Genomic DNA, 25198 nt, shown 5'->3' with positions numbered 1-25198 from the left:
CTTTAAACCTCATATACATTGGTGATATTTATTCCAAATAACTCGTATAGATTTTATTTGTTATGTATGTATACTTTTAAAATGTTATTCCAATTTATTGAAGATTATAGAGGATTTATTTATAACAGTGAGATAGTATAGCCGTTGAGAAAGTTTACTAATATTAAGTATTTTTACAAAAGATGAATACCTGAGCCTACATTTATTTTACAGGTAAATTTTAATTGCTAAAAAATAAAATGTAAACATTGATAAAAACAAACATCTTATACCAATTACTTTTCTAAATTAAAATTATAAAAAAGAGTAGTGGTAAAAATTTTCAGCTTTTTGGCTAAGTGGCAATCTGTATATTGCACATTGGTCCTAACAAGAGAAGACTAATCCAGTTTTGTATTGAACGCCCGAGCTATGCACATGTGGAAATGACAATAAGTACGCATTAATTGCTATACTTAGAGGAAGTTGTTTCAATGTGCTCATAACAATAGGTAGATAGTTAGTCTATAGGGTCGTGTGTACTTTTTATTAATACAATTATTGTTGCTTGCATTGTGTGTCTATAGTTTGTTTGTTTGTTCGCTAAGTCTTCTCTGCCACAACTTTGCTGTGTGATATTTAATTTGTGAAACACCGTAACAAGATGTTATTTTACATTTATAACATGTAATGATGTATATCGGGGTTATTTCTCATAAAACTATATGAAATTACGATTAACTTATATGTGTATTTAGCAATTTAATAACATAATAGTATTGCTACTTCTTTTCGAAGTTTTTTTTACATTTAGTACCTGAAATTTTAAAATAAAAATTTAATTTCATAACATTCCGTTTAATCTCTTCTCATCTGTTAACTCTTACTTTATAATTTCGTTTAGAACTTCGGAAAGTTTTATTCGTAATACTTGGATCTTTTTACGTATTGTGCCCACTATATAGACTGTTATTTTTATTTACAAAACTGTCTTTAAAGGAATTGGCAAAGATACTTTATTTTAAAACCCAGACATTCTTTATTACAGAAAGAGAAGAGTGCCAAAGAATTAATACAAGGTCTGTTTTATCCACCATTTTATCCACTTTGTAAATGTCCTGAACAAAAACATTGTATCAAACAGTATAGTCAGAGTGTTAACATTGTTTACTATAGCTATAGTAATGTTGACATATAACACATTCACTACCAAAGGTTACAGTAGTGAAGTGTATATGAACATCAGCACTCCGTTACTTGGTAGTGTATTAACATTGTTTACTATAGCTATAGTAATGTTGACATATAACACATTCACTACCAAAGGTTACAGTAGTGAAGTGTATATGAACATCAGCACTCCGTTACTTGGTAGTGTATTAACATTGTATACTATAGCTATAGTGCTGTGTGGTGTGGACACCAATATTGGTAACTGCAGCACTCAGTGGTCTAAGTTTTAAAGTTAATTTTTTAATTTCCTAAGTACTGTGGTTGCAGTCAAATTTCAGGAGTGCAAGTCATGGTTTTGGTCAAAAAGTTTATCGATATTCATACATCTCTTGATTTTAGATATATTCTCCGTTTCTAGCAATTTTGTATTTATTAAGGAAGAAAATGGTATTGTATAGAGGGAAATACTGAAATAAATAAAGCTACAAATCCTTTACACATTAGGATACTTACATTCTCAAAACTACAGAAAGCTAAGAAGGCATCAATTGAGTTCCTAAAATAAGAATTTCTGAAAATAAAAGCTTAGCTGAATATGTATGAGTTTCATATCAAATGGTATTCTCATCCCAGTCTCGCAAATGTTTAGCCCTAGACTGGTGACATGACTGACACAGAGACTTCAAAAGCTTTGTGATTACATTTCTCACCTGGGTGTGAATAAACCTGATCTTGTACAAAGTCTATAAGGAAACCGAAATATATTCACCTCATGGAGTCATCTATGTGCCTTCTTTCATGATAAAAGTGTTAGCAACACTAAACCATTAAAACTAACATCTGCAGCTTTTACAGGAAGGGTGAATATTCTACTCCTTCTGTCTGCCTGTATTAAATACTACTGGTGTAGCATACTACATTTCACTAGTTAACACATTTTAGTTTTCAATATTTTCTGGTGGTTCAGGGATTTTAGAATGGGAAAGTGAGTTCCTGAGGGTTCTCTTTCGGAAGTTTTTGGAATCGTTCAAAGTAAGTGACGAGTTTTAAGCCATAATTAAACATTAGGGTAAACCCCTGCCCCCTTTGTAGGCTAAGCCTACTGTCTGTACTCACTTGTTTCCTCGGCCTCAAAATCATATACAATCTTAAACTTAGGCATCTAATACTGTAGTGCTTTTTAAGCTACTCTGGCTCTGCTATTCTTTGATATATGGCTTGGAAAATATTTTCAAAACTTCATGCCTGATGATGCCATAAAGGCATCATATATTCATAAAGGAAACAGGATTTTTCCGGACATTTGGCATCGTTCAGTGAAACAATAAATCAGTAACGCTACGTTTCGAGATCTGCAATCTGATCTCTTATTCAGGTAAATAACTAACCTAACACATAATTACAAACTAGTTTAAAATAAAGAAATCATACCAGAGCGTTTGTGACACTCCAATTCAAAAGCAAACTTAAAACAAAGCATACATTCATACTTGAGGTGTTTAAAAATATAAATATGTATTCAGATTCATGAAGATAACTACTTAAATTTGGTACTCTGTAGGAAAATGTATAGAAATATGTAATATTCTCCACATTATTAATTATATGAGGCCAATTCAAAAAGTAATTGGATTGGTATCTTATCTCTGCAGGTAAAACGTTGCCGGACAATGAAACTAGACAGTTTGGAACTTTTTACTCCACCTGACATATTTACAAAGTTTTGCAAATCTGCGTTGGTTACCTTCCGTGTGTATTGAGGTCTTTGTTGCATCTTGATGTTGCAAAGAATCAATTAGGGTATTGCTATCCAGTTTTACTTGCACGAACACAAAGCACATCGGCTTGAAGGTGAAGAAACTCAAAATAGTGTGAGCAACGTTAAGAGTGACTGCTAGAGGAGTATTACATGTGTTTTGAACCTTTCTTACTAGGATTATAATTTGTGATTTACAAATATTTATTAATAATAAAATTTAATTATTACACACCAACCGTGTAAAAGACTGCCGCGGCATCTGCTTTCCGAAACATGCGTGTAGACAAACAAGATAGAATAGAATATATCTTTATTCCACATATTTTTATAGAACAGAGCATAAATGTGTATGTATCGGTGTTTGTCAAAAGTTGTGTGTCCTCCATTGAACAAACTGTGATACTGTAGGTTGGACACTCCAGCCGCCATTTTCTCAAGGAAGTTTTGAAGGTCTTCTCTAGCAATCCTGTTAGGGAATAGGGTAGAATGTCGAAGATCATTGCTCATCGATATGAATGTTTCTTCTCAAATAGGCTGAGATGATGATGTAAGAGGAAGTTACTTCTGTGTCTGGTGTAGATGTGAATATCGCCAGTCCTTGGTTGCCCTGTTTTTATTGTAGAGGATTGTCTCTAGAATGTAGAGTACAACACTCAGGATTCTCAGATTATTGATGCTTTAGTTAGATTACGCATAAATATATAAGAGGTCTTTGTGTGTTTTTCTCATTTATTGTTTTATGACACTTTTTTGTTACTCTGGTTCTACACGTAACACTTTGAAGTTTTGTATGTTTGCTGTTAGTAATATTTCATTTGAAAAAAATCTATTAAACATTTATAACAGTAACAATATTTGTAATTTAATCCGTTACAATTTTACATCTTTTGATACTAAGAGTCTAAACACTATTTTTTTAAACCCATATTGTCGACAGACCGACTGCAGTATAGTAAGTGACCATAATCACAATCAAATTAGAGTACCAAATAATCAATCAGAAATACCTAAAATATTGAATAAAAAAAAAAAACATTCTAATTATAGTTACTTACAATTAATTATTTCTAGCTCTTTTTAATTATTGAATAACAATATTGTTTTAAATTAATTCAAACCAAGTAAAATCATTTGTATGGTAACTTATTTGAGTAATGGCCACAAGCACAACGGTGATGTCATTTGTTATTTGTGTCACAAGCTGTCAAACTAGTAAAAAGTATTTTAATGTTACACTGTTTTATTTATTACATTTTATGAATATACATAGCCTAGATAGATTTATATTCATCATTAAATGATTACTTTTTTAAAAACTGCTGAAATATAATGATAACAGTTTAAATGAAGCATTTGCCTCAATATAACAATTTGAAATACCTTTAACATAAATCTATTTTACCTTTTGGATTTGGTGGTTTAGATAATCATGAACATCGATGATTCAATAGTGTTGGTGGCCGCTTACTATATTGCAGCCTATTCACTAATAATGCCTTGGTTTGTCTACCCAGTGCATTCCAAATGCTTCTATGAGACTTGACAGTGGTGCTGTTTAACCCATTACCATAATTTGTGTAGCTCGTAAGAGAATGTTACCAGCTGATTCGGAGTATTCCCGATACCGCTATAAGGCCGGTGATAGGTATTACACAAAGCCTGTGTTTAATCAAATCTGCTGTGAGGCTGACGAAATAGAGTTCCCAGCAAAGTTGGGGTATTTTCAATGCTACCATGCAGCTGGCGAGACAATGAGTATTTGGCACAGCTGATGTCTCCAAGTATTATTTGAGGCTGGCTAAGAGAGAGGGATATTGTCATAAAATAGTTGTAGTAGAAAAGATCAAGATAATATAGGAGTGTTTATGTTAGTGCAAAGTTAATCAAAGAGGAACTAATCTTTAACTCAAGAGTGTTCACACTGAGTTGTAAGGTTATTTGTTTTATCAGCGATTAAAACATTTACTTCAGTGTTACAGAACAATATAAATGTATAACTATTGAATTTTTTAAAACCAAAAACTATTCAATTTTAATTCAGTTTAGTTACTCTTCCCAAAATGTATTTGGTGTATTTGAGATATATTGTGAGCACTAAATATATTCTTGACGGTGTGCGGTAAATGTGCGCCGAGTGGTAGGGCAGAGTGTTGGTAGCAAAGTTGTGGTAGGGAGGATGGGTCATGGCCGTCGCTAATCCTGGGCTTGTAGCAGGAGGGTGGCCTCAACTCGACAGAGTCGATGACGAGAGCGTTGATCAGCGACGATTCGATTGCACGGCAAACCAACGCCGGCCCCGTACAGCTGGGGTACGTATCTCCCTGCCACCTTCATCTGCATGGGCCATACTAACATTCTACTCCACTGACTCGGGCATCACTTATGGGTCCGCAGTGTTTGGTGTGGGATGTAATATTTCGATAACTTTTATTACCAGTTTGGTTTACATTAATTTTTTCTCTCTTTCATGTGTAGGAAATGGTTAAGGGTCTCTATTTATACAATTAGGGTTTTGTAATCTAATACGATTGTTTGGCACTAATATTTTTGGTGTTTTGTATTTTTAGCCTAAGTCAAATGCTGTGGTGAGTGGTTAATGCGGTATTGAAAAAACAGCTGTTGCACATTCTGCATCTGCTATAGCATAAAGATACCTCAATTTTTAATTATCTGAAATGTTATACAATAATTCTCACATAATAGTTGCTGGAAGTTGCAGAAAACCCTTTTTTGCTGGCCTGCACATGTCAAAGCTCCTAGCTTATTCATATTTTATAATAGCCGCATGCATAAAGAACGTATATATCAAATATATGCCATCTAACATTTAGACTGCTCACTTCAAATTTATCTATTTCTTATAAAAATATTAATATTTCATGTCATCCTCCCACAAAACCGTGTCGAGACTACGAAGTATTATTGTTTTAAGGTACTAAATCCAAAGAGAGATTCAGTGAAACGTAATTGAACTCCTATGGTTTTTATTAAGCAGATTGTTACAATAACCTCTTATCCTGTGAATTATTGTAATATACAAAATTGTAAAGTTTCAACATTAGTTCTATCAAACAAACACCAGTTTGTCAAAAGCTCCCATAAACTGATATCTCCAGGAACCAAAGCTCACAGAAATATATAGCTACTTGATGTTGAGGGCAAAATATTCTCGGGGTATTTATTTGCATTTATTATCACGTGCAAATAATAATGGTTTTAAAAGTTTTTAATTATGATAATTTATGTTCTTTTTGAACTCATAAAAATATTAGTATAACTTTTGACATTAATCCAAATTGCACCCTTCGATGTTTCGTTTTATGTTAAGTAGTTTCACAATTTGTGTGAATTATTTAATGGGGACATACGGTGTAATGTTGTTTGTTTAGTGAAAAATTGTGATTAAAATACATGTTTTGAAAACTGTAAGTACGCATAGTTTTTATGACATTAAGGTATACAGTTGTGAATGCTGAGTTAGCCTATATTGCTTAGAGCATTTTCCATAAAAGGCTGTGACTGATACCTAGTGAATTTTTGGCAAGTTTATTTTGGAAAACAAGAGGTTGTGGCATGAAGCAAGGTAAGAGATATATTATATTTCAATGTGAGACATGAAATGTGTAGAATCTCTCGCCTCATTGAAAACGAAGTTGTGTCTAATTTGAGTACAATACACAATAACTATCATTCCATAGTGTCAGTTTAAAAAGCAGTTCTACAAAAGCGGTCTCGTTTTTAGGTTTGTCACCCTTTGTTTCATTGCCAGAAATTAAAACCCAATTAGTCTTTCCCGTTAATACCGAATCTGTATCTAGTAATTCCGTAAATAACTTTGTGGATAGAGTGCCTTCATTCACTCAGCCAAATGCCTAAGGTAGATCATACAGAACATCAAATGGCTCTCCTTTATAAAATTCAGTTAAAACCTTCATGAGACTTTTGGGCACGTATATTTTTTTGAAAACCAAATTAACTTTTAGTGTTTTTTTTTCTGAATTTCAATTGAGGAAGAATTCTTAACGTGATCTCCAGCTGGTGTTACTCATTCTCTACAGTCTTTCTGGTTGTATAGAGGCTATCCACAAAACCTCCAATATCCTGTATATTACAGATTCAAAATGTCAACGTGAAGGAATATCTAACTCCACACTGCCAACAGCTTGTAATCTTAATCTCCTGTAACATTTTCTTTCATTTTCATCCATCATTTCGCATCTCATGATCATCATCAATTAAATCTCTGCAACTTTACCTTACAGCATATACAGGAGTATCTCAAGGATATGTAGCAATCAGAAGTAGTCATTTCTCTCCTTTATTTCACTATTCAAAGGCAATTTTTTTAGGCATGATACTACGTCCTTTGTGAGAATGTAACTATTTTCATGTATCTTACGAGATATGAGGATACGTGGCAATCAGAAGTAGTCATTTCTCTCCTTTATTTCACTGTTCAAAGACAGTTTTTTTTTTAGGCATAATACTACGTCCTTTGTGAGAATATAAACATTTTCATGTATCTTACGAGGTATACGTTTCAATCAGAAGTAGTCATTTCTCTCCTGTATTTCACTGTTTAAAGGCAGTTTTTTAGGCATGATACTACGTCCTTTGTGAGAATGTAACCATTTTTATAACTTTTCTGTGAGAATCCAGACAAAAATTCTGTTTATTTGAAAATCCAAGTGAATTATTTCAGGAGTTTTATTTTATTGCATATGACTATTTTCAAACTGAATGTTAAATTAACAGTGTTGTGTTTACTCATTTTGATTTTGAAACCTGAAATGATATTTATCCCTTCAAACGTGTCAACTTTTAACAGATTTCAAATTATTTACCTTTAATGTTAAAAAAATTAATTTTTATTAATTGTGTAATAAGAAACAAATTTAGTGTAATTAATTGAATTTTACTTTAAATGTATTTTACAATCAATATTTGAAAGTTAAACATTGTGGGTTTTGTACCAAAAATTTATAATTTGTATAGTCAATAATCTTGATGTGGTATTCTGTAATGTTAATAAACTAAAAATTAAATAAATGTTAAGCATTAACAAAATAACAGAGATAAAAATCATATCTTAGTTGAGTTTACATTCATGAATGTATGTGAGAATGTTTTGTTTGTATTTAAAATTACTATTTAAAATGAGTTAGGAAATGAGTTCTGTTGCTCATATCTCATTGGTTGGTTCATGATTTCAATGCACAGAGGAGAGATGGATCGAAAACTCATGATGCGGTAAGTATTTCACAGACAAGTGCTCTTTATTAACCTCAATCATTGTTTAAATACGAGGGTGTGTCAAATATAACGGGACTGGTTATCTAAAATATTAGGAGACATTGACCTACAGTCAGTTGATGCGCAGGTAGCCTGTACTATTTGGGAGAGGAGGAAACTAACAGCAACTCTCTTGGATCTCTTTACTATCAAAATAAATAATAAGTGAACAGCAAGTGCATATCTCTGTGGATCAGCGGATTATAAATAAGTTTTTGGCCAAGGAAGGGGTGAGCCTAACCAAAATTTTGCAGATATAGCACAGTTCAGGTACTTTTCCCTGTCAACAACCCGTGTATTTGCTTAACACAAAGAAGTTTTTGAGGGGCGTGAAAGGTTTTAGTAAGAGAACCACAGTCATCACCCAAGGAAGAATGTAAACGTGACCAACATTGAGATAGTCCAACATCTCTTGAGGACAATCAGTGTATAACTCTCTGTGAAATCACAATGCATAATATTATTGTGCAGTACTGGATGCGGCAAACCTAGCATTTTGATGGAAAATTAAGTAGCAATTGGCTAAAACTGTCACTTCTTCTGCAGCCCAGAATTTTTCATATTGTGACTTTCATCTTTTTCGACCCCTCAAAGAAGGGTTGTAGGTCTTTGTGCTCTAATCGCTAATAGAACGTCTAAGGAGTTTTTATGATGATGGAATTGGAAGAACGGTCCCAATCCAAAGGGAATAATTAAAGTGGTAGAATAGTAAAAGAATAATATATATTTGTAAGTTTAGTCAAATAAAGATTAATTTTTAAAAATCAGTCTCGTTTGTATTCGATACACTCCGGCATAGGGATAGTCACGTGGCTTGAAATAGTTGTGGTAGTACTAATCAAGTAAATAAGCATTGATCTCATTTACTGCATGCCATCTTATGCTGTGTCTTGTTATTCTTGGATTAGTGTAGAAGGCATGTGGTATTCAAGTGTATTAATACTTTAACATGCATAGTTATATATTTTGGTTGATTATTCAATCATTCATATTTTATGTACTCCAATAAAATAATACTTGAATTTGAAATAGAAATGGTGTTTCTGACAATGAAATTTATTGCGTTACAAGTCCATACTCGTAATTGAAATAAACCTGCCAATTGTGGAAATCTTGGTTGGGAATCACTTTTATGGTGTGCACATTGCTCCTCAACTAAATTAATCATTCTCAAAAACTGAAGGGACACAAATCCGATCCCTGAGGGACTCCTGTTTCATTATTTCTTAAGAGCCAAAGACATTGCCACGTGTTCTGACATTCTGAATTTCTTACCTCTACCAATGTAATAATTGAGCTTAATCTGATAAAATTATGTGAGACACCATATGAAAGGCCTAGCTAAAGTCTAAGAGATGGATAGCAACAAAACACCTCTCTATTCAAAAAGCATTAATAACAGAATTGACAAGTTGATCCATTGCAAGGTGGTTAATATGGACTGAAATGTTGCTGAATGTCTTATTTAAATATTGATATTTTTGTATAAACACAATTTGATGTGATTAATGTGGACTGAAGTGTTACTGAATGTCTTATTTAAATATTGATATTTTTGTATAAACACAATTTTATGAACCTGTGTTTGAATTTGTAATAGTAAACATGTATTGTCAGCTATACATACAATTTTTGTTATAAATTTTGTTTTATAGTAATTGAACATTTATATAAACTTAGATAGATAGTTCATGGAATTTGTTTTTATTCTAAGAGAGCCATATTTAGTGAATTTTCAAACTAGGACCAATAGGAACATGTCTCATGAATAATACTCTGCACTCTGTGTATCAAAAATTTAGTTTTAATTGTACATTGTGTAAAAACTTTGGAAAACTAATTTTAAAGATTTGTTATTTTCATAAAAATATTAAATCACTTGTTTATTGACATGCTTAAAAATTTTCATTCCTAGCAATAATTTTGAAAACTACGGAGTATTGTCAACAGAATTTGTTTTTGCATATATTTTCTTTCCAATACGTACAAAATTAAAGATAATTTATATAATGTTATGTCTGTAATCTCCCTGTTACAGATAAGACTAGAAATGTCCAATCTGTTTATCAGTATTCCAATACAGCCAAGCTACTTGGAGGTATAAATAACTGCAGCTTACCTTGATTTAAAAAAAGAGAAACTGGTTTTTACCAGTTTTTTACTTTTATTTATAATTGTTATTGTCATAAACTTCCTCATAACGTTATGAAAATATATGCATCGTGTGATAGGATTGAATTGTCACATAATGTTTTTGTCAGCAGCCATTTATCCACATATGAATACTTGAATACTTTTTACATTGTTTTGACATCAGACACTTAGACTGCAAAAAAATGTAGTCTAGATGAAGAGGTGTTCTCATTTTCTCAGGTGCACAATGAGTACACCACGATGTTTTAGACACAATGCCAAATCACGGTGGAGCAACCAAGTTTTTTACACATAACTTGGCTGTGGTGGGAAGGGTTGATTTGATACGAAGCTATGGTGGGAAGGGTTGATTAGATACGAAGCTATGGTGGGAAGGGTTGATTTGATATGAAGCTATGGTGGGAAGGGTTGATTTGATACGAAGCTATGGTGGGAAGGGTTGATTTGATATGAAGCTATGGTGGGAAGGGTTGATTAGATACGAAGCTATGGTGGGAAGGGTTGATTTGATACGAAGCTATGGTGGGAAGGTGATAAGAAGCTATGGTGGGAAGGGTTGATTTGATACGAAGCTATGGTGGGAAGGGTTGATTTGATTAGATACGAAGCTATGGTGGGAAGGGTTGATTTGATACGAAGCTATGGTGGGAAGGTGATAAGAAGCTATGGTGGGAAGGGTTGATTTGATACGAAGCTATGGTGGGAAGGGTTGATTTGATACGAAGCTATGGTGGGAAGGGTTGATTAGATACGAAGCTATGGTGGGAAGGGTTGGTTAGATACGAAGCTATGGTGGGAAGGGTTGATTAGATACGAAGCTATGGTGGGAAGGGTTGATTAGATACGAAGCTATGGTGGGAAGGGTTGATTAGATACGAAGCTATGGTGGGAAGGGTTGATTTGATACGAGTGTTGAGTTCAGCTCCATTTCACCTTCAGCTTAGTTCAGCGTCTGAATCTGACTAGGTGTCTCTGATGTCAAAATTATGCAAAGACTTCGTTTTGAACTTGTCACTGACATTTTTTGATCTCGTCAGACGGACATTGACTACAGATTCCAGTGTCAGGTCTGTGACAGTGTCAGATTCCATGCACAGTACTAAGCGAAATGTGAAATAGAACTAAACTCAAAGTTCGTTTTGAATCACCCCTTCTCACCATAGCCAAGTCATGTATGTAAATTAAGGTTCTGACAATTACTAACCCAGAATAATTCACTTAAATTACTCAATTTTTTTTATAACTCAGTACCAAGTTGTATATATTAGTTGTAATTAGCAATTACTTAAACTGTTATATTTCTATTGGTTAAACACTAATGATGAACTTAATTGTTGTGGTAAATAAAAAAAGCACATTTACTCGTAAGTTTAAACAAATATTCAAATAGTGTTTCAGAATGCGTCTAAATTGATGTGTTTGTTGTGTCCAGTACGTTTGTTGTTGTAGTATGTGATATAATTTGTTTGTTGGAATAGCTGTGTTTTTATCTGTGTTTTGTTTGTTTGTCCTGTGCCAAAAGACCATGGTCACAAAAATGACAAATTATACAATCAATTATTTTACATTTAAATTGCATGATTCCTTTACATAGGTTTTCAGATCCTACCTTTCATTTTTTTCACCTCAAGTTTAATTTTAACAATATAAAGAACCATTATTCAGTTTGGCAAAGTATTATTTTACTTTAAGTACTATAATAATTGTTGTCAGCTAAAAAATATTGCTTATATATTTTAGTACTTAAAACTCAAATCTAATGCTGCATCTAGTCTGTGCTATAAACGTTTAATTGTAGGCTATAAAGGATACTAATAGTGAAGAAAATAATTATAAAGTACTTGTACTATATATGACTATTAAAATCAGATAAATTTGTCAGATTATATGAAAGTATTGGGTGATAAATTATTAATTAATTATAAAATTAAATTGAAACAAAATAGATTTCAACATTGCTGTTTTCTACCACACTGTCTTCCAATGTAACTGCATACACACCCTGTATATTTTACCAGCATTCTCAAATAGCCCAATTTTTGTATGGATGAAGATATTATCAAATCTAATTAGTAAATTATCAGCACTCTTCGGTATTGAGAAATATGTACTATTATCATTAACCCTTTGAACCCCAGGCGACGAAATATCGTCGCCGAGAAGATATGCGAAGATCCCCGCGGCGACGATGTATCGTCGCCAATGAAGTTGCGAGAATCCCCGGGCGACGTAATATCGTCGCCATGGTATATGCGTTTAATACATATTTATTTGAAATCGTAAAATACTTATTTTATGAGTATTAATACATATTTATATGTATTTTATTAAAATACTAATTTTTTTATTTATTTATTTACTAATTTATTTATTTAGGTAATATCAGTGATTTTTGTGTTGTACGCCTAGAGGTTTTTACAAGTCGCATACTTTTATATAAAAATTCAAAAAAAGTTTATTTTTAGAGATATCAATATAATTTTTTTTGTACATACACAAAACTAAATTTAGAAAAATAAAATGTGGGTGCTCATAGTAAAAATATTTCTTATTTTTTAATTAAAAAATCTTAAAATCAATATTTTTGCCTAAAAATTTATATACATATATTTTAAAATTATTTTAATGCTGTTAAACATTTTTTTATACTTCAGACTAATCTTTTTCTGTGTATACAATTTCATTCTGGACATTTTGGTGTGTAATACAAGACAATAGCATAAAAAATAGCAAAAGTATTAATTTTTTACAAACAGTATGCAAAACAGCTGTTTCTGCTCCGGGGATTCTCGGTAGTTCTTAGGTCAAATGATTTTGGTACGTTTTTTCCACCATCAATATTTTGGTCTGGGGTTCAAAGGGTTAATACACATGTGCTGCAGGGCTCTGTATCTACAAAATAGTACAATTTGAAACAAACATATTTTTTGAAACCTTTACAATTCAGAAACTTTTCATCGGGGTCTTAATCAAACCAGTTTTCACAGATCTTTAGACTGGTGCTACAGGAAACATTTACCCTGATACATTCTCTGTGCTTTTATTTCAGTCAGTATGGCCTCAAGACTTGTAGATAAATAATTAAATCATATTTTTAACAGCCGACTTAAACACAATCAGGATACAAAAAGGGTCCGCACCATCTAATTTACAACTTGTGAAGTCACAATCGGAAAGCTCTAGTCTTTTATAAACGTGCTCTGAAAATTATGGAAGACCTTCAGCCTCAGAAAAGTTAAAGACACGTTTTCTAGAATAATAACATCCTTCACTGTTACAGCTGTTAAAGTGGCCTTTATGATTCCACGTGGTCACCACATAAAGAACACTTACAACTGGAGGTTGCCAGTGCACATTGTAACTCTGACCAAAAAGAAGTATTCATATGCAAGCACTACTCAATCTCTTCAACGTTGTTACAATAAATGACATGTTGAAGACATGTTTTGATAGAATAGAAAATACAAGCATCATTGCGTGGTGGAGCTGGCGCATATTCAAGGCCACAATGAACATGATATCACGGGTTCAACGATTCACATGACATTAATACTCATCATTTACTTAAAGGCCGCTACACACACGTTCAATTCGGCTTGCCAGTTCGGTTTGTCAGTTCGGCTTGTCAATTCTAACTGACGCAGCAATCACATACACACGTTCAGTTTGGCTTGTCAGTTCGACCTGGTTAATTAACTCCAAAATTTTGTTGTGCTTGTGTTTTTCGGAAATTGCAAGTTAAATAATGTTTTCGGTCGATGAGTTATTACTAATATATGGTGCAGTGGCTTGTGTAATTGTGAAAAGAAGAAAGCGTCAACTCAAGCGGATCAGTGGACTAAAGACTGGCTTTGAAAACAAGCCCAGTACTCCCATGTTAACCTTTTAAAAGAACTTCGGTTTCACCCCAAAGATTGGCATAATTATTTGCGGATGAACGAAGAAACATTCTTTTCCCCTAAACAACTCTATGAACTGAAGAAGGAAATCCTTACTCCAAGAACTCATTGCACTGACAACACAGTGTAATGTAAATGAAAAAAACTACTTTTTCAAAGTCTGCTGTCACTTGGGAAAAGGGCTATAAATTTCACTGACTACGGACACAGCAGCAAACACGCGGGACAGTTGCTAAACAGACGCCTGTCACTGGTGCGCATGCGCAGACAGTTGATTTGAGGAACTGAACTGACGCTCCCATACACACGATCAGTTCGGCTTGCCGTCAAGCCGATGTGTCAAGCCGAAATGATGAATTTCCATCATGCCATCAGTTCAAATTTCTGGCTTGAGCTCACATCGTTTGAACAAACTTTTGCATACACACAGTCAATTCGGCTTGTCAGTTCGGCTTGTTCACATCGAATTGACAAGCCGATTTGAACGTGTGTAGGCCGCTTAACAGAACATGTTGGAGATTACTCCCAATTGTAAGTATTTGAAAAATTGAACAGTGAAACTCAACTCAAGGATGTGTATGCATTGTATCATATCGCGTTTGTTACTTTTCAAACCTAAAATCAAACGTTAACAAATTTAAAATAAATTAAATGTCAAAAACTATAAACTTTGTGGATTATCCTATTTTTGTTGATTTTCCTCCAACAAAACATTGATTTAAATGGAAAAATGTATTATTATTATCTGTTAACTAAATCTAAACCGTTTTACAATAAACATTACATAACAGTAACAGCTGTAATAGAACACGACTGCTAACTGCACTTCAAAACAATGGACACTTTTTTCACAGCTGTTAGTATAGGAATGGGATGATTGCTTAGGTACTGCAGCTGGGCACTAAAATGAATATGAACACAACATGTCCGGAAATAACACAGAACCAGTAAAGGGCTACATCGGCTTAAGACAACACCAACTATATTTCTGACAATTTCCTCCATTCACTTGAGTATGTCAAACAAATTGTGTTATAACAGGTTATGTGTAGCAAGTATTTTTACTTAAAACTAAATTAAACTACCAGTACCATAATTCAAATAAAATATTAAAATCCCAATGAACCACTTTTCATTTTACAATGTAGTGTAATTTGAAATAATAATAGAAAAATCTTCTAATCTGTTCATAGTTTGAATAAAGCAGACACTAGCTATGAATTCTCAGATTTATCTTAACAGTGTTATATTTTGTATGTGGTTTTAAAAAGTTTGTAAGAACACAAGTTCTAAGTTGTACTGTTTTAACACGGTAAAATTATGTTTAGAATAACTGGGCTATTGATATTGAGTGTTTGCTTGTTATCTTCTACTACCAGTTTTAAATAGCCAATATTATCCATAGAAGTTACAATTTTTAATAAAAGTTGCGTAAAGTTTCTAATAGATTCTAAAACAGTCCAGTTGGAAGTTTTGGACATTAGTACAAATTTTTTTGACCTAACATATTTGATTCCATAAATTTAAAAACATTTGTGTAACATTTTGTCTTAATTTATTCAGAAAATATATAGTATACTCATCCTTATTTTTTTAAATTTAGTTTCGTAGCGGGTGTGATTTTGCGCGAACGCATCCCTGCGTTTGAGCGCATGCTGTGGCGCGCCTGCCGAGGAAATGTTTTCCTGCGACAGGCTGAGATTGAGAACCCTCTAGAGGATCCCTCAACAGTAAGTACAACTCAAAACAACAAAAGTTATTTGTAGGTGTGAAAAATAAATTAAGCTGTTAACCCTTCGCACATTGAATAAAAATCCTTCAAACTTATAGGTACTGCTTGATTACTTAAGAAAATACAAGGTATTGCCTTGAAAAGTTTAATTTAAACTTCAGTAAAGGGATACAAGTTTTAAAGAAATTGCTATGATCATCACTGTTTGGTGATACTTTGTTTTTTTATTAAAAAATATAAAGTACAAAATTCATGAAAATTAGCAATAGGAAGGTCATACCTCTTCTTCAGTACTACATATGTGTATAAGTTTTTGTTAATTATAGAATACAATTTATCCTTTCTAATTTTGAAAGAAAAGTACCATCAAAATTATAAGGATATTTTTTCATGAGTAGGGACAATTCGAGATATATTTTAATAGCTCCTCTAATTTTTTATTGTTAATACATTTATCATTATTATCCAGGAGGGTATAAATAAAGAAGACTCTTGCCACTTTAAAAGCGGTTTTTTAGTTTTTGACCGCTTCTAAATTTGAATTCAACTAATTATAACACAGTCAGTAATTATACTGAAATGGTTATTAACATATAATGATATCAATGTTCTCTTGTTAGGGTGACCAAGTTTACAAGTCTGTGTTCATCATATTCTTCCAAGGAGACCAGCTGAAGACCCGTGTGAAGAAGATCTGTGAGGGGTTTAGGGCCACTCTGTACCCTTGCCCCGAGGCACCTGCCGATCGCAGAGAGATGGCTATGGGCGTCATGACCAGAATAGAAGATCTCAATACAGTAAGTGTGACTACATTAATTCGTTCACCCTTGCTGGGTCCAGTTTTGTTGTTCATGTTTTAATAAATAGCCCAGTTGTACCTTTAAATAGAGCTTTCTGTTTGTAATTTGTTGTTATATTTATGTTGAACTATTGTAACCCATTAAAAAAAAAACGCTTGATGCAGTATTGTTGCTGTATTGCTCCTGACTACCATCTGTTACCACTATGACGTGGCTATGGTCACATGACGTCTGCAAACAATTGAATGAAATGAAATATATGAGGGCTGTCTGAAAAGTATCCGACATTTTTGTATTACTGAAAAACTAGCTTACCGATAGCAAACAAACTTTAGTATCCTTCAAAGTACTCTCTAATGGACATGATGCATTTGTTGAAACAATCCTCCCACTTTCAGAAACAACTTAAAGTCCTCCTTCAGGATCACAATTTGCTATGGCGTTGCATTACATTTGACCTCTTCCAATGTTTGAAATCTAATTCCTTTAAACAGGGATTCAATTTTAGGAACCAATAGAAGTCATATGGTGCTACATCCGGACTGTACAGAGGATATGGATTTTGGCTGGTATGGTGTTTGTCCAAAAACTTTTGAATCATGTGAGAAGAATGAGACGGTGCGTTATCGTGGTGAAGCACCCAATCTCCACTAGCCCTCAGTTCAGTATGTTTCCACCACACTGTATCCTTGAGATATCTTAAAACTTCAAGTGAATACTTTTTGGTTATATTGCAGCCCTCTGGAGCATATTTGTGGTGCACTATGGCTTTGTGGTCAAGACTGTCACCATGGTCTTGATTTTGCTCCGAGCTTTTTCGTACGCTGGGTTCCAGTTTAGATCCAGACTGATGATTGGGGTTTTGTTTCAGAATTGTAGCTGTAAACCAATGTCTTATCACCAGAACGCTTCTAACTGTGCAAGACAGAGCACTGACCTCAAAACATGAGTGCCGTAATAGAAAATCCAACCTAGTGTGAAGTAGATTTCTTTGAGCGAAAAATCATTCAGCAGCCGAAATTCATTGTGAATTTGTGCAGTGGTTTATCGGTCAAACATTTTGAGCGTAGGTGTAGCCTATCAATAAGTGCGATTTTTAAAAAATCGAAGAAAAACATTCACAATGATGAAAGAAGCGGTAGACCTTCACTTGACGGTGGTGATGACCTACTGAACAAAGTAAATGATTAAGTTTGTGGAACTTTTCGATCATTTTCCTGAAATTTTTTGGGTACAAAAATTGCTTACCAATGTTTATAAAACAAATAGAACGAGTTCTGCCACATAGTTTTCTTATCGCTATGAATTTAGGCATCTTACTCGTTGATTTTATAGAATGTGGTACTATTATCAATTTTGAAGACAACTGTGACACTTTCAAAAAACTAAGAAGAGTGATCAAAACAAGCGTCATGGCCCTCTGACATGTGGTGTTGTCTTTGTGCATGGCAACACTCTTCCTCACACAGCTCGAAGGACAAACTAATTTATGACCAAGTTCAAATGGGACATTTTTTATCATCCCCCATACAGCCTGAACTTGGCTGAGGCGACTTTCATGTGTTAGCTCACCTGAAGCCGAGGCTTTCATCTCAGCAGTTTGCCAATGACAAAGAGCTGTTCAAAGTTTATGACAAGTGCTTGAATCTGTTTGGCAACTATGTAGAAAAATAGAGAAAAGTTGTAGCTTTCAGATGTATTTAATACAATTTTTGTATCTTCCCTGGTTCACTTTTTATTTCAAGACGGAGGTTACTTGCTCGATAACCTCGTACCACAAGCCACCACCTCAAAAATAACCTGTTATTAATTGGTACATTTGTTCCACAGAAACTGGTTGTATAAGATGTAGGTTGCAGCAATTGAACGGTTTCAGCAATCCTTATTCTGTAGTTTGAGTAAATCAACAAGACTTTTCAGATTAAAATTTAATATACCGAGTTGTACAGTCTGGAAGGTATTACAGAAAGACCTTCAATTCAATCCCTACAAATTGGAACAATTGCAAGTATGTAGATCCAGGAACATTATGTAATGCATCAATTTATTACAAGTTATAGATAGAGAATTCATTTTCTAGCAAGATGGCTCGCCGCCACATTATCGTCACAAAGTTGTTGTGTATCTCCATAGAAATTTGCTTTCTTGGACTGGACGTGATGGAACGATTTTTTGGCCACCACGATCATCTGGTTTAAGCCCTTAAAGATTACTCTTGTACGAATAATTTATAAGCACTCATCAGTGTAATAAAATGCCTGTTTTCTTCCGCATAATAAACTTGTTTAAATCACCAAAGGTTTTTTTCTTGCAGGATAAATTTATTTTAATATACCACTTTTACTGCCCTTTCGTGTTTACAAAGTTTTTTTAAATACTTCCAAGATGTCTGTTGCGTATTACATAGAGTGCTATTTTGAAACGTACATGACAACGTAATAGTCAATGTAATGCTCATGTTGGCCAGCATGAGCCGTAAGTGTGCCAAATTTAAAAGTATGAGTAAAAATAAAAACCAATCATCTACATATAAGACAGACTAACCAAGCATATCCATCCTTTATATTTACCATTATAACATTTACCCTTTGTGAAGAGCTTTTTTAATAACCATGCTTTTTCAGCTTCTAATTACTTGCCTTCCTTTCATAAGTACGAAATACTGAACTGAGTTTGTAATCGGAGAAATACATGTTTTGGAAAGCAAACTGTCTAAATCTCTCAAAATGTGTTGTGAATTCCCACAAAATCTGTGATTTTCTTTAAATGAAACAATCTTTTGCTTTTGCACTATGTCTTTCTATTATTTCAAACTTAAATAATTTGAAGCAATTTTCTTCCCAAAATATCGAGTCTACAATGCAAAATATGGGAAATGACTGTTAGTTTGAATGTATTTAGAGAAAATCATTCTGTGTACAATATAAGTGAATCAATATGAAAATTTACAGGTACTGGGACAAACTCAGGACCATCGACACCGTGTGCTGGTGGCTGCGGCAAAACACATCAAAAACTGGTTTGTCAAAGTTCGGAAGATTAAGGCGATCTACCACACGCTCAACTTGTTCAATCTGGATGTGACACAGAAGTGTCTGATAGCCGAGTGCTGGGTGCCTGTGTTGGACATAGAGACTATCCAGTTGGCTCTGCGGAGAGGAACGGTGAGTGTTAAAAGACGGTATCTTACCGGTTCTATAGGACCATACATATTCTGTGGATTGTATGACAGTGTCTAGCTAGTGTCACACAAGTGTTTTACAGACCGTCAGCTGGTGAGGTGGAACGGTATTCCAGCTAGTGTTCAACAAAATGATTGACACTAACTTTGAGTAGGAAAGGTAATCAACTAAACTTTAGTTACGATAAGGCCTTTCTTACTAAAGTCAGGAAACTCACTTTCGACTTTTAGGAAAGTAGCAAAACCTTTTAAAACTAAAAACATCCATACATTTATCTTTCTACATAGTAAATTATTTTTCTAATATATTTTTCCAACATTATCGATATCTAGACAAGTTTATTTCCAGTTGCATATCAATTAGTCAAGACTAGCATAGGATTTTTGAACCAGGTACCCACCTCATTTTCCAAATCATTTTTGGCAAAGTATTTATCGGCAAGGTGATTTCAACTCTGGAAACTGATGAAAACTACTTGATGCAAGGACTGGAGAGAATGGTGGTCATCAAAAACATTCCACTTACCTTTCCATTCTTGCTTATAATCGCACTTATCTTGCACTCACTTTGGAAAGCTGAGGAAGATTTTCAGTCTGGAATTTTTGTTTAATTGACTGGCTAATTTCAATATTTGGTGCTTCATGTATTCATTCAGTCTATTCATGGTTTCTCTAATTTTTTATAACTGATGACCACTGAAACAGCAGCACTCATATTAGGTTGGTCATATCGAGAACCCATTCTTTTCTTTCAAAAACATTCATCACCAATGACAAATCATTTGGGAAGACTTTACATTTTCATTGCAATCGTCGTGTAACTGATGATGAGTTTCAATTACAGATTCATTCTTGCAATCAATAAGCAGAAGGCTGTATGTACCTTACGACAGATAGTTATCAAGAATTGCTTTTAATATGTAACAACTTGCCCAAGAAAAAATATACCAATTAAGAAACAATAATTTTTAATGGTTTGATACTTATAATCTATTTAGAATATAATATTGAAATTAGGGTCTATGTTTTTTTATTTCACTAAGATTTAATTTAACGGTTTTCTTTGTAACAGGAAAGGAGTGGCAGTTCAGTTCCTCCTATACTCAATCGAATGGATACCTTTGAAGACCCACCTACGTACAACCGAACAAACAAGTTCACTCATGCCTTTCAAGCCCTCATAGATGCCTATGGAGTGGCCAGCTATCGGGAAGTTAACCCAGGTATGCTGCTACAACAGTTGACCTTTTAAGTGAAAGATATTGTTTACCATGAGCGATGGATGTTTTTAAAGGATGACAGGATATCGGATGATCTGTTATTGTTATTTGTTACCAAAATAACACTACATTTCAAGGATTGTAATCTATTCTTTTCTTCAGGTGTAAAAATAAAGTAACCATATAAAATTAAAGACTAATCAAAGTGTAGCCATGAGCTCACCAAAGTCTAACTTGACAACAAAACAACAAATATACAATACGAGATACAACAGTCTAAAATTGCAGTGCAAAGAAAAGACTAAAATTGATCGACTCAAAGTCCAAAGTCTCAAAATCATGACTCAGAAGTGGAATGAAGCCAATTTAATACGCGAAGAACATTTTTTTTTTTTTTTTATAATGAACTAATTGAGGCTTTATATAGATAAAACTAGCAGATCAACTGCTAAGTCAAGACTGTTGAAGTTAACCCAATGTGGCTACCAGTCTTGAAAAATAAATAACTAGGAAACCTAAACAAATTGTAACAATAAAAGAACTCCCAGCCAATAAATGCTAACAGACTCTATGTTTTTTGCGATTAAGAGAAGAAACCTAAGGGCGAAGCTTGCTTTTTAGCTCCTCCTGACCAATGACATCCAGTTCTTTTATTTGAGGAGACATGCAATGATACCACAAGAGATGATAATGATTATCCCCAGTCTCTCACCTGCTCTGGTACGTATAGCACTTGTGTGTATACAGTGCACCTGTTTTGTATAGTGACATGGTTTGAGCTTATGCCGACCATTCTGGATTTACAGGTATGTGCTGGAAGTTTTGACGTACAACTTGTTCCGTTGTCAAGTTAGACTTTGCAAGTTCATCGATATACTTCGTTTAGTTTTTAGTTTTTTTTTGCATGCTTAACCTAATCCCTTAAGGTTTGTTTTGACATCTGAAGATGAGACAGATTCCAGTCGTCGAAAACTAGTATCCCATTTTGTGGCAAACAATGACGGTAAATGTCCGAAATCCTGCTATCCAGTCCACCTTGTATTTCATAACTAAGGCAAACAGATAAGTTCACTTGTGCCTTTCAAACCGTGACAGATATCTGAAGTGGCCAGCTATCGCCATATAGCTGCTTTATCAAGTTCAATTGTGTCCGTTTCTAAATAATTGAATCAAAATGACAACTTTATTGGATCAGAGAACCATGTTCAATGTTTTGAAATAGTAATTAGAGTGACAGTGTGTAAAAATTATAATTGTTTGAAATCCATGAAATTTATATCCTCTTCAATGAGTAGTCTACAATTTTATGCCCGCTAAGGAAACTGTTCATGCTTGTAATTTCTGAATGATTGAAGTTGCTCATTTTTTCTTATGGGTTAAAATTATGTACAAAGATATTATTTTTAAATATGTAAAGAAGTTTGTTGCTTTACAAAAACAGTAATTTTGTTCATGATCCTAATCCTGGATATAGGGCTGTGTATGAAAGGTTTAAATGATAATAATAGTAACAATTATTGTAATAATAATAATAACTAAAACTTCTGGGTGTATATAAAACATGGCTTTCAAAATTTTTAAAAATTAATAAGTTCACTATGGCTTGACCATTCTTTGAATTTAACGAATTCTTCAATATTGGTCCTGGGAATTCGTAAGATAATCATATGTTCTATTAAAAGTCTGTGTAGCTTCATTGTGAATCAGTACTGAGGATCAAGTGGTCTCAAGTTTTCCTCAATGGATTTCATTTGTCCTCGTTTGGTTTTTATTTAAGTTCTAAGAAATACTTTAAAGATTGTTAAAATATCTGGATTTTCATTACTCAGCTCCCTACACCATCATCACATTCCCATTTCTCTTCGCTGTCATGTTTGGGGACTTTGGTCACGGGTTGCTCATGGCTCTCTTCGCTGCCTGGATGGTCCTCAAGGAGAAGCCTCTTGCCGCTAAGAAATCCGATAATGAGGTGAGAACACAATGCATATGTAGCGTATAAATAGACTTAGTAGTTTAATTTATCTTAGTTTCTTAAAAACATGTTTAAATACAGGTATTTTGTATTTAATGTAAATAGCTTATCAACATAAGATCTTACAGGATGATATTCACACATACAAAAATGTGATTTTGGTAGGAAACTGATATTGGCATATGTACAGTACTAGTTTTCAGATCGTTGAAAGTATTGAAATAGTATAAATTATCTGTAATTTATTTTACTCTTTTCATTAAACTTTTTTATCCAGTTCGCCCCAATAAAATTTGTAGTTATGTCACTCAAAAAGTATTTAATTCATTCAAATCTTTAAAAGTTTCAATGGCCACACAGGGTTATTCATATTTGAATAATTTCAGATCTGGAATATTTTCTTTGGTGGGCGTTATGTCATCTTGTTGATGGGACTATTCTCCATGTACACTGGATTCATCTACAACGATGTGTTCAGCAAATCATTCAACATCTTCGGTTCCCATTGGTCTGTCGTCTACGGTGGTCCCACCTTGATGAACAATAAACTTCTGGAGATGGATCCAAACGAAGCTTACCAGGACACACCTTATCCCATTGGCCTGGATCCTGTATGGCAGGTAAGAATAAGAGTCACTTACGGAATAAAAAATGTGTTTGCACTTCTCTGTTATGTACAGTTCCTTGATTACTCTGCTTTCTAGCTGTGGTTTGATGTTTGCGCTCAAGTTTGTTTGTATTATTATTAACACCCTAGCAGCATTTGCCGAGTTAATTGTGCATTTTTCATTAACACTTGCTCTATGGTACTATTCTGTAGGGTAATAGAAGTATTGGTAGAACAGAAAAAAGGAGTATGTATAATGGAAATATACCTCAAAGACAAACTTGTTTACCACTATTTAAGAAGCTTGAAATAATGGCCCTTTCTTGTTTGTTCATACATACGTGTTTAGTAAATGTGAAAGATGAGCTGCAGAGTTACACTTTTAGGCAGGATATAGATAAATAATACAAGGAAACATTTATTGTCTGTCAGAATTAAATAAAATAGTAGTCATTTAAGTATGAAAATAAAATTGTTTAATAAATTTCCAGAAGTAGCCAAAATAGTAAATATTGGTCACTTTAAGTAAGTGGTTGAAAGCAGAAGCATTTTATTCCATTGATGATAATTTAAACTGTGATAATAGTAATTGAGTTTTTAATTTGTATATTTCTATGTATGTATTCCTTCAGTTTGTGTGTATATGTGTTTTTTAAATTTAAAATGTTGCTGTTGTTATTTTATCAATAACTATATATAGGTTACAATTTACTTTTATTATTCAATTAACTTGGCGTCACCAGAGAATCTAAATTTTAAGTTACTTAAATTAGTTTACTAATAGTAGTAATTTTATACATATATTTACTGTTAACAATTTTGATGATGTCTATTGCATTTACTGTTACATTTTTAACAACAAATGCAAATCTTGAATTTTTCGCTGACTGATGAGTTAATCTGTCATGCAAAGATGACCCACTTTTAATCTGTGACGGGTGGCAATTTGACTAATAGGATAACTGTAAAATAAATATCAGTGTGTAGTTCACGGTTTTACCACTAGATGGTGTGGGAATGCTGATTGGCTTATGAAACATAGCATGCGCTGAGGTTGGCGTTACAAGTGCAGTGATTGCGATGTTGGTTTGTGCACGGCTCCTTGCTTCAAGGTTTTCCATACCGAAAAAGAACTATTGAGAACTATTTAATCGCTACTCACATGTGTGTAAATAACGTACATAATGTGTGAAAAAGTTTTGCACCTTGATTTTCATCCATGTAAAAGACCTATTTCAAATAGAAAAAAACAAAACAGTTAAATTGTAGATTTTTTTGTATTTAAAATTGGTCAAAAATACAAAAAAAATGTTATAAAAAACCACTTATCTGTTCATTTTTGTCACTTTTAATTAGCCATTTAAGGGGTTAAACTGTAAAGACAATAAATCAAATTGTGAAATATGTTCACCAGAGCTAGTATTGTTTGA

At 33.5% G+C, this 25198-nt stretch overlaps 1 protein-coding gene across 1 annotated transcript in view; it reads left to right on the top strand.

The window, feature by feature from the left end:
* LOC124369957 (V-type proton ATPase 116 kDa subunit a1-like) overlaps positions 1 to 25198 on the top strand; it is an 88535-nt gene that overhangs the window by 44704 nt on the left and 18633 nt on the right. The window contains 6 exon segments of the mRNA XM_046828183.1: positions 15860 to 15986; positions 16609 to 16785; positions 19740 to 19952; positions 21042 to 21192; positions 23019 to 23158; positions 23548 to 23781. Of these exon segments, the coding sequence (XP_046684139.1) occupies positions 15860 to 15986; positions 16609 to 16785; positions 19740 to 19952; positions 21042 to 21192; positions 23019 to 23158; positions 23548 to 23781 (1042 nt within the window).

This window comes from Homalodisca vitripennis, chromosome X (assembly GCF_021130785.1).
Source record: "Homalodisca vitripennis isolate AUS2020 chromosome X, UT_GWSS_2.1, whole genome shotgun sequence".
Lineage (NCBI taxonomy): Eukaryota > Metazoa > Arthropoda > Insecta > Hemiptera > Cicadellidae > Homalodisca > Homalodisca vitripennis.
This window is presented reverse-complemented; position numbering and strand designations above follow the sequence as displayed.